Source organism: Rhinopithecus roxellana, chromosome 12, assembly GCF_007565055.1.
Source record: "Rhinopithecus roxellana isolate Shanxi Qingling chromosome 12, ASM756505v1, whole genome shotgun sequence".
Classification (NCBI taxonomy): domain Eukaryota; kingdom Metazoa; phylum Chordata; class Mammalia; order Primates; family Cercopithecidae; genus Rhinopithecus; species Rhinopithecus roxellana.
Window position 1 is genome coordinate 89,069,571 of NC_044560.1, and position 11,616 is coordinate 89,081,186.

At 57.2% G+C, this 11,616-nt stretch overlaps 1 protein-coding gene across 4 annotated transcripts; it reads right to left on the reverse strand.

Annotated features, from left to right (window-relative positions):
* Positions 1-783: 783 nt before the first annotated feature.
* FHL3 (four and a half LIM domains 3) lies at positions 784-9,599 on the reverse strand. Of its 4 annotated transcripts, none has more exons than XM_030913416.1 (6): positions 9,303-9,599; positions 3,263-3,438; positions 2,980-3,154; positions 1,968-2,137; positions 1,693-1,875; positions 784-1,564 (listed from the first exon to the last, which is right to left on the reverse strand). In XM_030913416.1, the coding sequence occupies exons 2-6, from the start codon at positions 3,416-3,418 to the stop codon at positions 1,241-1,243; spliced, it is 1,008 nt and encodes a 335-aa protein (XP_030769276.1). In that variant the 5' UTR covers positions 3,419-3,438; positions 9,303-9,599; the 3' UTR covers positions 784-1,240. The 4 variants fall into 4 exon arrangements, with proteins under 4 accessions (XP_030769276.1, XP_030769277.1, XP_030769278.1 ...); XM_030913417.1 differs by having other exon boundaries at positions 9,385-9,524; XM_030913418.1 differs by having other exon boundaries at positions 787-1,564; positions 1,689-1,875.
* Positions 9,600-11,616: the final 2,017 nt, after the last annotated feature.

The window sequence follows — 11,616 nt, forward strand, 5'->3', positions numbered from 1 at the left end:
TGTGGGCGCCACTGTGTGCACGTACCTGCCCGGACAGCCGGACCGCCAGGCCCAGACCGCGGCCGCCAGGGTCTGGCACAAGGGGCATCGGACGCCGGGCGAGGGGAGCGTCGCCCCGCCCATCTCGCAACTTTGGGGGACAGCCCCCCTCGCTCATTCCCGCCTCCACCCTTGACTTGAATCACTGTTGGCGGGTGGGGGGGGGGGGGTGGGACAGGGCGTGACCCATTCATGCCGGGAATCGGATCCAGATGTTCCCGCGGCGTGTGCAGCTGCATCCTTGCCTTTTTTGGCAAAAAACGTGCGGTGGCGAGCGGATCCCGGGCCGCCCTCGCTAATCCTTGGGAAGAGGGGGAAGGGGGCTGAGAGGGTCTAGGCCCAGACTGGGGATCGGAACCGGGTCCCTGCTCTGCGGGCTTTGGGAAGGGCTGTTGGCGGAGGAGACTATTGGTACCAGCCAATTAAGGCACCCCAACGCCACCCTCGCTTTCGTCTGGAACCTCCCCCAAACCCCTCCCTTCCCTGCATGGAGGAAAAAGCCCTCTGCCAGAAGGGAGGCAGGCCGAGCTCCAGAGGGACGGTAGCCGTGGCGGGGATCCCCTTCATGGGGAGAGACTTCCCACCCCGTGGCCCGGCCCCCCTCCACCCCGCCCTGCAAGGACGAGATCTAGAAGAGATTCTGAGCCTCCCAGTCTGCAAAAACCCTTCCTTCCCCTTTATACCCTGAACACACACACACACACACACACACACACACACACACACACACACACACGCGGAGGCCCCTGCTTCCTCACACCGCTTTATTGCAGAATCTGGAAGGGGGGTGAGCCAATCTCACCCCTCTGCCCATCTATGGGCAAAATGGAGCTGAAATAAAATGAGAAGACACTCGGTGGCCACCAGCTGGGCAGCACCCTGTACCCCAGGGCCCCCTAATCAGTGTCCCCACAGCCTCAGCCCCAGGGGATGGGGTGGGGCAGGTCAAGCTTGAGAACAGTCCACTTTTGAGGACTTCTCAGGCATCCATAGGAGACCTAAAACCTATAAAGTCTAGATTTAAGGGGGCCTAAGTCCCAGAGTCCAGGTTTGGAGGGCTGGGGTCTAGAGCCCCGATTTGGGGAGAGGACTCAGTCTGGGAACCCAGACTGCAGGGGAGAGGGTGAGTTCTGGAGTCCAGGTGTGGGGAGGGGGCTTGACTCATGGAGGCTCTATAAGAGCCCAGGTTTGGGGGCCTGGGTCAGGGAGTACCAGTTTGGGGATGCTGGAGTGGGGAAACAATCCTGGAGCCCAGAGGGCAACCCATTTTTTTTGGTTGCGGGGATGGGGCCAAGTCCCAGAGGTGGTTTAGAAAAGGAGCCACAGTCCTGGGCCTGTGGTATGGGAAAGCCTGGGTCCAGGAGCCTGGCTCAGGGCCCTGCCTGGCTACAGCCCTGGCAGAGCACTTGGTCTCCATCCGGCACGAAGCCTTGGCCCACCAGGGAGGTAGAGCAGCGGGCGCAGGAGAAGCAGTTGTGGTGCCAGTGTCGGTCTTCAAAGGACACATACTTGCCTCCACCGAGTCCTGGAGGGAGGCTGGAAGTTAGCTCTGCAGATCTAGGGATGGTCCGGCCCTCAACTTCACCCAATACCACATCCCACTCCCTTGCCTGCACCCTACCCACTCCGTTCTTTGACCCTTGTCCCACCTACGATGGGGCGCTTGCAGCTGCTGCACTTAGGTGCAAAGAGTTCTCCAAAACAGGTCACACAGTAGGGATCTTCATCCCGGGACGTGAACTGCTGCCCTGCCAGGGGCGTCTGGCAGCCGGTACAGACCAGACATTCTCGATGCCAGGGCTGATCACGGTATGTCACTCCACCCTGTGTCAGCGTCTGTGGGGGCAGCATTCATTAGTAGGTGTGAGTGGGGATTCCCACCCCACGACAGGCCTTACTCACCCCCACCTGGCTGGCCCAGCCCCCACCTTGCTGCAGCGGGCGCAGCGAGGAGCAAACTTGTTCTCATAGCAGGGCACGCAGTAGTGAGCACCCTTGTCAGGCACAAAGGAACGGGAGCCCAGCGGCTGCTCACAGCCACTGCACAGGAAGCAGTGTTCATGCCATGTCTGGCCTCCGTACTCCAGCTTCCGGGACCCTGTGGGGAACAGGGGTCCCATTTAGAGGCTGTGTCCCATGCTCCTGAGGGCCACCCTCTGTAACTTCCCCGGGAGTCTCCACTCCTCTCTTAGCCTGAGCAGGGTGGTGTCCAGTGCACATGCAGCAAGAACCCCCCTGCCCCATGTATATTACACATGCTAACCTCTCCCCAGACACCGGACATGATGACCCAGCTAGACATGAGGATTTTGGCATATGTTAAGCCCCCATATGTCCCAGAGATGACAATTTCAGCACATATCGAGACTCCATGTAACAGTCATGAAGTCTCACTATGAGCTAAGCCCTCATATAACAAATGTGATGATTTCAGCACACACAGGGGACCCCACATGTACCAGGCAAGTATCTGCCCACACAAAGACCTAATGCCCTCGGCATGATGGGTTCAGTACATGCTAAGCCCTCGCATCTCCTCGGCACACCATTCTCCATAGGTGCTAAGTCCCACCATTTCTATTAGGCATGCAGGTCCCCACACATGTTAAGCCCTCTTGTTTATCTGCCTCTGCACACACTAAGACCCAATGCAACAAGCATGACAGTCTCAGCACACCTCTAGTTCCTACATGTACTAAACATGCAGATATTCCACATGCTGAGCCCCCAAGTATATATCACGTGTCAATCTGCCTGCACATAGTAACCCCCAGTATACCAGGCAAACAGATCCTGCATATACTACAATTCCAGAAACATGCTGTGTGTGCAGGTCTTTACACAGACCAAGTCTCCATGTATCAGACAGACACATGCAAAGACCCTACGCAGATGCCAGGCATGCCAGTTCTCACACAAGATGAGCCCCTGAGGACATACCAGGCATGACAGTTTCCCCACAGGCAGAGCACTGCGAGGAAAACGCACTGCAGTAGCAGTCATTGCAGAGCAGCTCACTGTCCTGGCAGGTGAAGGGTTCATCGGCTAGTGAGCGCTGGCAGCGGCAGCAGCGGAAGCAGCCCTCGTGAAAATGGCGGTCTTCATAGAACAGCTCCTGTGGGGAACACAGCGGAGGCACTGGCACCCAGGCCTAGTGGATCCATCCTTTGCCCCCTTCCACTGGTCACCACCCGCCCCCTGCCTGGCCTGGCCCTCTCCTTACCCTCGAGTCATGCCCGATAAGCTGCTGGCACTCAGCGCAGGTGTTGGCAAAGGTGTTGTCATAGCAGGGCACACAGTACGGGCCGCTGTCTGTCTGGATGTACTTGCGTCCATACAGGGACTCACTGCATTTTGCACAGTCAAATGACTCGCTCATGGTGGCAAGGAGAGAGAACCCTGTTAGGAGCACAAGGTGGAACTGGGGTCACACAGAGAGGCTGTGGCTTGGCTCCTGGCAAATAGGCCTCTGCATTCAAAACACAGAAACAGACCCAGCATAGGAAATGCCAGTTCAGAGTAGGTGGCGATGGGGAAGGGGTGCTTCCGGGAAACCAGGAGTCCCGCATGTTTCTTTCTGTATTTAACTGGGGGTAGGAAGAGGTCAGAAAAAAAACCAGGAAGCAGAAGTTGTTTTCTTATCTAGGCCCTAGCAGATCTAGGGGGAGGGGGCTTTTCCTGGGTCGGTGACTCATTTCCTGCCTCAGCCAGCATTTAGCCTCCACTATCCCGACTGTCCCCAGCGTGGGAGAAGCAGGGGCAGGGAGCCACCCCACTCTACTCCATATGAGCAGTACTCCCACCCTCTCCTGACTCGGGACTTTAGGGATATGGATAAAGGAACCCTTACCCAGAGCTCTGGAGTACAGAACTTAGAGATGTGGGCTGTTCCTAGCCCCTCCTGATCCAGAAAACAGTGGAATGCTAGAGGTGCTGGACTGATGAATGGTGGAGGAGGCCAGTGTGAGAGGTTGAGCCTTCCCTCCCAGGGCATCAGCCAAAGAGGCTCAAGCAGGAAGGAAATCCTGCAAGCTGGACACAGCCAGGCTTCCCCAGCTAGACCCTCTGCCCTCATCTCCCTAGCCCCACTGTGTCTCTGGTCACACCAGCTTAGACAGCCTTGGCCTGCAACATCTGCAGCAGCTGTGGCGGCACAGATGGCCAGATGTCAGGTTTCGCCAGCAATAGGGAGAAAAAAGGAAAATGAAGTGTCGAGGGAGGCAGAGGGGAACTGGAGACAGACTGAGAGTGCAGTGTGTCCCCCTGCCACCTCCTGCAAGCATCTGGCAAAACCCCAGGATCTTTCCATCCCCTGGGGTCATGATTTCCCTCCCACTGCCTCTGGGAGAGAAGGTCTCTCCCACCTTTTCTGATTTCTCAGGGTTTGGGACTAGGGAGCCGAAAGCAGAGAAAGCAAGAGCCAGTGAAGACATTTTCTCCCCAGTCAGGCCCCATCTTGGGTGGGGAGTAGGACAAGGGGGAGCCCTGAGAGCTGCTGCTGGAGACACCCAGCCCCCGACCAAACCTCAGACACTTTCCATTTTCTCAGGAACAAAGCATGTTTGTGGGATGAGGTCATCCACACAGCTGCCTCTGGAACAGGAGCCTGGGGAGTAGAGCGGTAGGGAAGTGGGGTTCCCAAACCTTTCTGCTGCCCCTGATTCCAGTCACTAGCCCCAAAGTCAGAGCTCCCACCCCTGCTCTCCTCTATCATGAAGCCTGCTCTCTAAGGGCTGGGATACTGGGGTAGTGGAGAGGAACCACCAGGACCCATAGGAAGGAGATGTTCTCGCAGCTGTGGATGAGCCCGGGGAAGTTACAGTGACACACAAAGGAATCCACCAACCCACTCTCCCACAAGGCCCCAGTGCTGGCAGTCGCCAGGGCCTGCCCTGGCTCAAGCTGAAGGAAAAGTCCTCCTTTTCTCATCCACCCCCAGTGCAAAATTCTTGACAAAAAGCGCTGCTCTGGCTTGAAGTTCAGACTCCAGGCACCAGCAGACACCCCCAGCTTGGAGGCCTGACTCTCCATACATCAAGCCTCTGTGCAATGGGAGAACAGCCAGCTCCCACTCCAGGCCAGGGTATGAGGCCACCAGGGGCCAGGGCCTTTAGAGCTGGAACTCCTGGGCTGGGGACTATGGTGAAGGGTAGAGAAGATACTCTTCTTTCTCAGCCCCCTTCCTGCCACTCAGGCCCAGGTTTCCTCTGGCCCAACATCTGAGGATTGCCTGGGCTGTCAGCCATGGGGCAGCAGGGGGCCACACAGGTGGAATGCGTCCACGGGGGGTGCCTGGGCCTCTTCCTTCCTTCTTGGCTTGGCCCACTGCAGCTGCCACCTTCTCAGGCCCAGGCTAGCCTTGGGTCCACCCCCTGAGAGACAGTCAGCACTCAGAAACCAGGGCAACCCAAATAGGGTATGGGCATCGCTTCTATTTCCTTCCCAGAATCCCCCAATGCCCTAGTCTATCCAGCTGGACTCTGGTGAGGACAGAGTAAAGGGCACCAACAAGGCCCACCTGTCTCTGCCCATACCCCTCTCCCCGCCCTTTTCCCTGGCAAGCCTGGGGACTGAGGAGACTGAAGGGAGCCAGTCTTGTATTCCTCCCTGACTGGCAGTGGGGCGGGGTTTGGGGGAGACTGTTCCTCTACAGATGGCTCACAACCCCTGCACCTCCAACAATCTCCCCTCACAAGGCACCTCCCAGTGAACCTCCTGGAGCTCAGAATGGCTGTGTAGCTGGCTATGGTGTATGAAGCAGCTCAAGCTACAAGGTTTGCATCCTGGCTCCTACACTTACTGGCTGGATGATCTTGCACAAGTCACTTAAGCTCCCTAAGCTTGTTTTCCCATCTACCTAAATGAGATACTACTACTTCCTACCTCCTAAGGTTGTTGTCAGGCTTAAATGTAATGATACTTGTAAAGCACCTGGCAGATAATAAATACTCAGAAAATAGTAGCTATTATTTTACTATTAGTGCCCTCACTCATACTGGGGCCAGATAGCAGTTTCACAGGCAGGTCTAGGTCAAGGAGCTGGACTGGAAATTTTTTTTTTTTGAGACGGAGTCTCGCATTGTCGCCCAGGCTGGAGTGCAGTGGCGCAATCTCGGCTGTCTGCAACCTCTGCCTCCCAGGTTCAAGTGATTCTCCTGCCTCAGCTTCCCGAGTAGCTGGGACTACAGGTGTGTGCCAACATGCCTGGCTGATTTTTTGTATATTTAGTAGACATGGGGTTTCACCGTGTTAGCCAGGATGGTCTTGAACTCCTGACCTCATGATTGCCCGCCTCGGCCTCCCAAAGTGCTGGGATTACAGGCACGAGCCACCGCACCCTGCCTGGACTGGAATTTTTAAATAGAGATGGGGTCTTGATATGTTGCCCAGGCTGGTCTCAAACTCCTGGGCTCAAGCTATCCTCTTGGCTTGGGTTCCCAAAGTGCTGGGATTACAGGCATGAGCCACCATGCCAGCTCAGTTTTTTTTTTTTTTTTTTTTTTTTTTGAGACAGGGTCTCACTCTGTCACCCAGACTGGAGTGCAGTAACTCCATCTCAGCTCACTGCAATTTCCGCCTCCCGGGTTGAAGCGATTCTTCTGCCTCAGCCTCCCGAGTAGCTGGGATTACAGGAGGGCACCACCACACCCAGCTTAAACATTTTTGTATTTTTAGTAGAGACAGAGTTTCACCATGTTGGCCAGGCTGGTGTCGGCTCGACCTTTTTGTTTTTTTGTTATGAGTTGGAGTCTCACTCTGTTGCCAAGGCTGCAGTGCAGTGGCACAATCATGGCTCACGGCAGCCTCAAACTTCTGGGCTCAGCCAGGCGAGGTGGCTCACGCCTGTAATCCCAGCACTTTGGGAGGCTAAGGCAGGTGGATCACCTGAGGTCAGAAGTTCAAGACCAGCCTGGCCAACATGGCGAAAACCCACCTCTACTAAAAATACAAAAATTAACTGGGCATGGTGGCAGACACCTGTAATCCCAGCTACTCAGGAGGCTGAGGCAGGAAAATCGCTTGAACTGAGGAAGTGAAGGCTGCAGTAAGCCAAGATCATGTCATTACACTCCATCCTGGGCTACAGCAGCAAAACTCTGTCTCAAAAAAAAAAAAAAACCTACTCTGGGCTCAAGCAAGCCACCTGCCTCAGCCTCCTGAGTAGCTGGGACTACAGCCACGTGCCACCATGCCCAGCTAGGTTTTTCTATTTTTTGTAGAGATGGGGTTCTCACTATGTTGTCCAGGCTGGTCTTGAACTCCTGGTGATCCTCTGGCCTCAGCCTTCCAAAGTGCTGGGATTACAGGCGTGAGCCACTGTGCCCAGCCTTGTCTGAAATTTGACCTGGACATTCTCAGCATAGGCCCAGGGAGAGAATAGGAGGCCCCAGGCCCATGGGGCTTGCTGAGGACACCAGTGGGGGCAGTGGTCACTCCAGCCCGGTCAGCCTGACTCTAGTAAGCATAACTCTTGAGATCTCCCACACAGGTCCACAGGTGTAGACACCTGCATGCTGCTTTGCCACTCACAAAGTCCGTGCCCACCACCATCTCATCAGATCTCACAAAAGGCAGGCAGGACAGAGTATCATCCCCATTTTACAGATGAGCACAAGAAGGTAGGAATAGAGCAGGCTTATGCCCAAGGTCACTCAATTATCAGGACCCAGGTCCCCTGCCTCCCAGGCCAGAGCTCTTCCGTCTCCCTAAAAATGCTGCCCTGGTGATGAAGGGGATGATCAGCTTTTAAGGGCAGGGGGACAGGAGATGCACCAGAGCCTGGCTCTTCTCCCCAGCTGCCAGCCCTGTGATTGGAAGGCACCCAGAAGCCTTTCCAATGCCCCATGCCAACCATTCAACTCTTCTGTCCCCCACCCCCAACATGCCCACTATCCAGGAGGACCCTGGCCAGGTCCCACAGCTGTGAGTCAGGATCAGAACAGATCCCTCCCCCACCTTCTAGAAGCTGACAGGAGACTTAAGGGGAGAAATCCAACTCCCTCAACCCTCACCCTCTGCTACCGGGCACCAACCCCAAGCTCTGCTCTCCCCCATGGGACCTGGAAGTCAGAGAAGTCTAGGGAAGGGGGCTGGGGAGCAGGATCCCGCAGCTGCTCTGGGGACAGGAGAGGAACAGTTCATTCACCCTGGGTCCCCCAGGGCAGAGGCAGCCTGTCCAAGATTTGAGTTTAAAAATAAGTTGGGGCTGTCTTGGTGGCGGTGTGTGTCCACGGGGTTCTTCTTGATCTCGAACTTACTGTCTCAGGTCCTCTGCCTCATGGGGGATCCGTGGGCTCAGAGTTTCTGTTTCCCCACAGCCTCACTTCCCATTGGTTCAGGTCTGGGTAAGTCAGGGGCTGTCCTGGAAGCTGTCAGCCCACCTAGGTCTCTCTGCCCCCACTAAATCTCAGTCTCTGGTGTCTGTCTCTGCTTCACTCAGCATCTCTGTGTCTGGGCACACTTCAGCTTCTGTCTTTAGGTTTTGGCCAGCTCTGTATCTTGACTGGCTGTCCCCCGGCGGCCCATGCCTCTGTGGATCTCAAGTCTTGGTCTCTTCTTGTCTACATGGCTGAATGTCTCAGTCCCCACCACCTCCCTTTCTCTGTCTCTGCATCTAAGTCTCTTTCGCCACCTCTGCATGCCTGAGTGTCTCTGTCTCTAGTCTCTGAGTGTCTCTGCAGGCCTCAGAGAGCAGATTCAGCCCGAGGCCAATAACGCCCAAGCCTCAGGGCACCTCCAAGGCCTGGGGAAGGGCCTCAGGGAATGTGTTCGCTGGGGTCCCACGTATGTTTTCTGAAAATGCTCCACAAAGCCTGGGACGGCCCCCATGTCTCGGGTCTGTCCACCGTTAACTCTGTACGCCCGGTGTGTCCTTGTTTCAATGGTCTCGGTAGCCTCCTGTGCCTCGAGTCCCTGCCTGTCTCGGTCTCTCGCTCCACTGGGCTTTGCGAGAACCTCAGTTTCTCCAGCGCTTCTGGTCGGTCTCTATCCGGCTTTTCTATTTCAAACTTAGCCCCCTCCCCCGCCCAACTCTCGCTGCCGCCCCCGCCCCCGCCTCGCCCCGCCCGGCAGCCCGGAGGGATCCAGTCCCGGCGGGCGCTCTCCCGGGCTCGGCGTGCCCCGGGCACCTGTGGCCAGAGCCCGGGGGGTACAGGGGGCCGGGGCCGCGGCTGGCTTCAGCCCTCTGCGGGTCCTTTCGCTCCCCGGCCTGGGCGCCGGGGCGGACCGCCGGGGCTGGGAGCCGGGGTCGGCGGGGCGCTCACCTCGAAGCGGGCGGCGGGAGCGGGGAGCGCGCGGCGCAGGCGGGGCCGGGAACCGGGCGCCGCGTCCCTCGGCGGCTCCTACCTGCGGGCCGGGCCAAGCGGGGGCCGAGCGAGCTGCCGGCGAGGCTGCCGACTGCAGACGGACCGTGTGGGCGAGTGGGAGCGCGGCCCCAACCCCTCCCCGAGGAAGTGAGCGCGGGCCCGCCCCGCCCGGACCCCGCCCCCGGCCCCCCAGCCCGCCGCGGGGGCCAGACCCCGCCCCCACCTCCCTTTCGGCCGCCAGCGGGCCCGGCCCCCTCCTCCTGCCCGGCCCAACCTGGCTCTCCCAACCTTCAGGCGGCCGGGACCCCGCCCCTGTCCCCTCCCCGCAGCCTCTGCTCTCCTCCCCTCCCACCCCCCCATCCCCAGCTGCCAGAGGGAGACTGTTGTATTCCATCTCAGGCCGGGGACATCAGACCCCACAGACCATGGTCCATTGGGGAAGAGTCCTGTGGCCTCCTCGGATTCCCCCACCCCCTCACCTTACCCTTAGGGGTGACACTCAACCTGGCCTTAATCCAGCCTGGAGGAGGAGGTTTTGACTCTACTGTCATGAACCTGTCAGCGGGCACCAATGTGTTCTCTGAAAACATGGGGCGAAGAGAGGACCCCTCCCCACCACAGGGCCTTGACCTCCAAAGGGTTTTATTCCACAACTTTGAGTAGCAAAAACAGGAGTAACCACCTCCCCACCTCCGGTGGCCTCCTGATGCTGAGAAGTCCTGCCTTGCCTGGGTTTCCACAGTGCCCAGGAATACTTTTGACCTTTGAGGCCCAGGAGAGACCCTAATCCTTGGCCCCATGATCTTTGGGCTTCTAGGGTGGGGTGTGAGGAGTGTGAGAGGATGGGGCACCGCAGGGGTGGTGGAGGAGAGGGGAGGGGACCTCTGCAGTGTCTGAACCTCTGGCTTCCTCCCTGTGTCCGTGAGGGAGGACTGGCGCCTGCTAGGGACACGAGGCCCCTCCAGGTCCTTGAGGCCACCCCCCCTGGGATCCTCAGGCTTGTCACTAGGAATAAATAGCCTCGGTCTGGAAGGGGTGGGGGAAGGAGGGAGGCAGGAGGCTCTACTGTGCTGTTAGTGGAAACAAGAGACAACAAACCAACCCTGGAATAACCTTAGCATCTAGAGTGAAGATTCAGGTGCCCACAGAGGCCTCCCCACACCCCAGGCTGGGTGCAGCGGAGCTCTCACAGAGGAACTAACACCCTCCCAGGCGGGGGCTCCTGAGAACCTTTCCCTCCCATCTCTGTGTCATGCCTGGGTTCCTGGGTCCCAAGTCACCCTCTGGGCCTGGTTTCCTTTCAAAATTAAATCATTGCTTCTTTATTATTGCTGTTGTTGCCTAAATGGTAAGAGCCATGAAGGCAGGGCTCCGTTTTGTTCCCCACAGCCTTCTCAGTACTTACTTCAGTATCCGGCACATAATAAACATCTGATGAATGAATGGATAGCAGACACTGCTTCAGTATGTGTGCCCGTCTAACATCCTTGGTTTGTATCACAGGCACCTGTTATCTGGAGTCCAGGCAGGCAGTGAGCATCCAGCCCATGGATGGGGCCTTTCTCTGGGATTTTTTTTTTTCTTTTTCTTTTTTTTGAGACAGAGGCTTGCTCTCTCACCCAGGCCGGAGTGCAGTGGTGCAATCTCGGCTCACTACAACCTCCACCTCCCAGGTTCAACTGATTCTTCTGCCTCAGCCTCCCGAGTAGCTGGGACTGCAGGTGCGCACCATCACACCCAGCTAATTTTTTTTGTATTTTTTTTTTTTTTTTTTTTAGACGGAGTCTTGCTCTGTCGCCCAGGCTGGAGTGCAGTGGCCGGATCTCAGCTCACTGCAAGCTCTGCCTCACAGGTTCACGCCATTCTCCTGCCTCAGCCTCCCGAGTAGCTGGGACTACAGGCGCCCGCCAGGTCGCCCGGCTAGCTTTTTGTATTTTTAGTAGAGACGGGGTTTCACCATGTTAGCCAGGATGGTCTTGATCTCCTGACCTCGTGATCCGCCCGTCTCGGCCTCCCAAAGTGCTGGGATTACAGGCTTGAGCCACCGCGCCCGGCCTTTTTTTGTATTTTTAGTAGAGACGGGGTTTCACCATATTGGCCAGGCTGGTCTCAAACTCCTGATCTCGTGATGTGATCTGCCTGCCCCAGCCTCCCAAAGTGCTGGGACCACAGGCGTGAGCCACCATGCCCAGCCTCTCTGGGATGTATCTGGCAGGTGTAAGGGACTCCCAGCCCAGGGGAGTGCAGTGAAGACTACTCAGCCTTGGTGGAG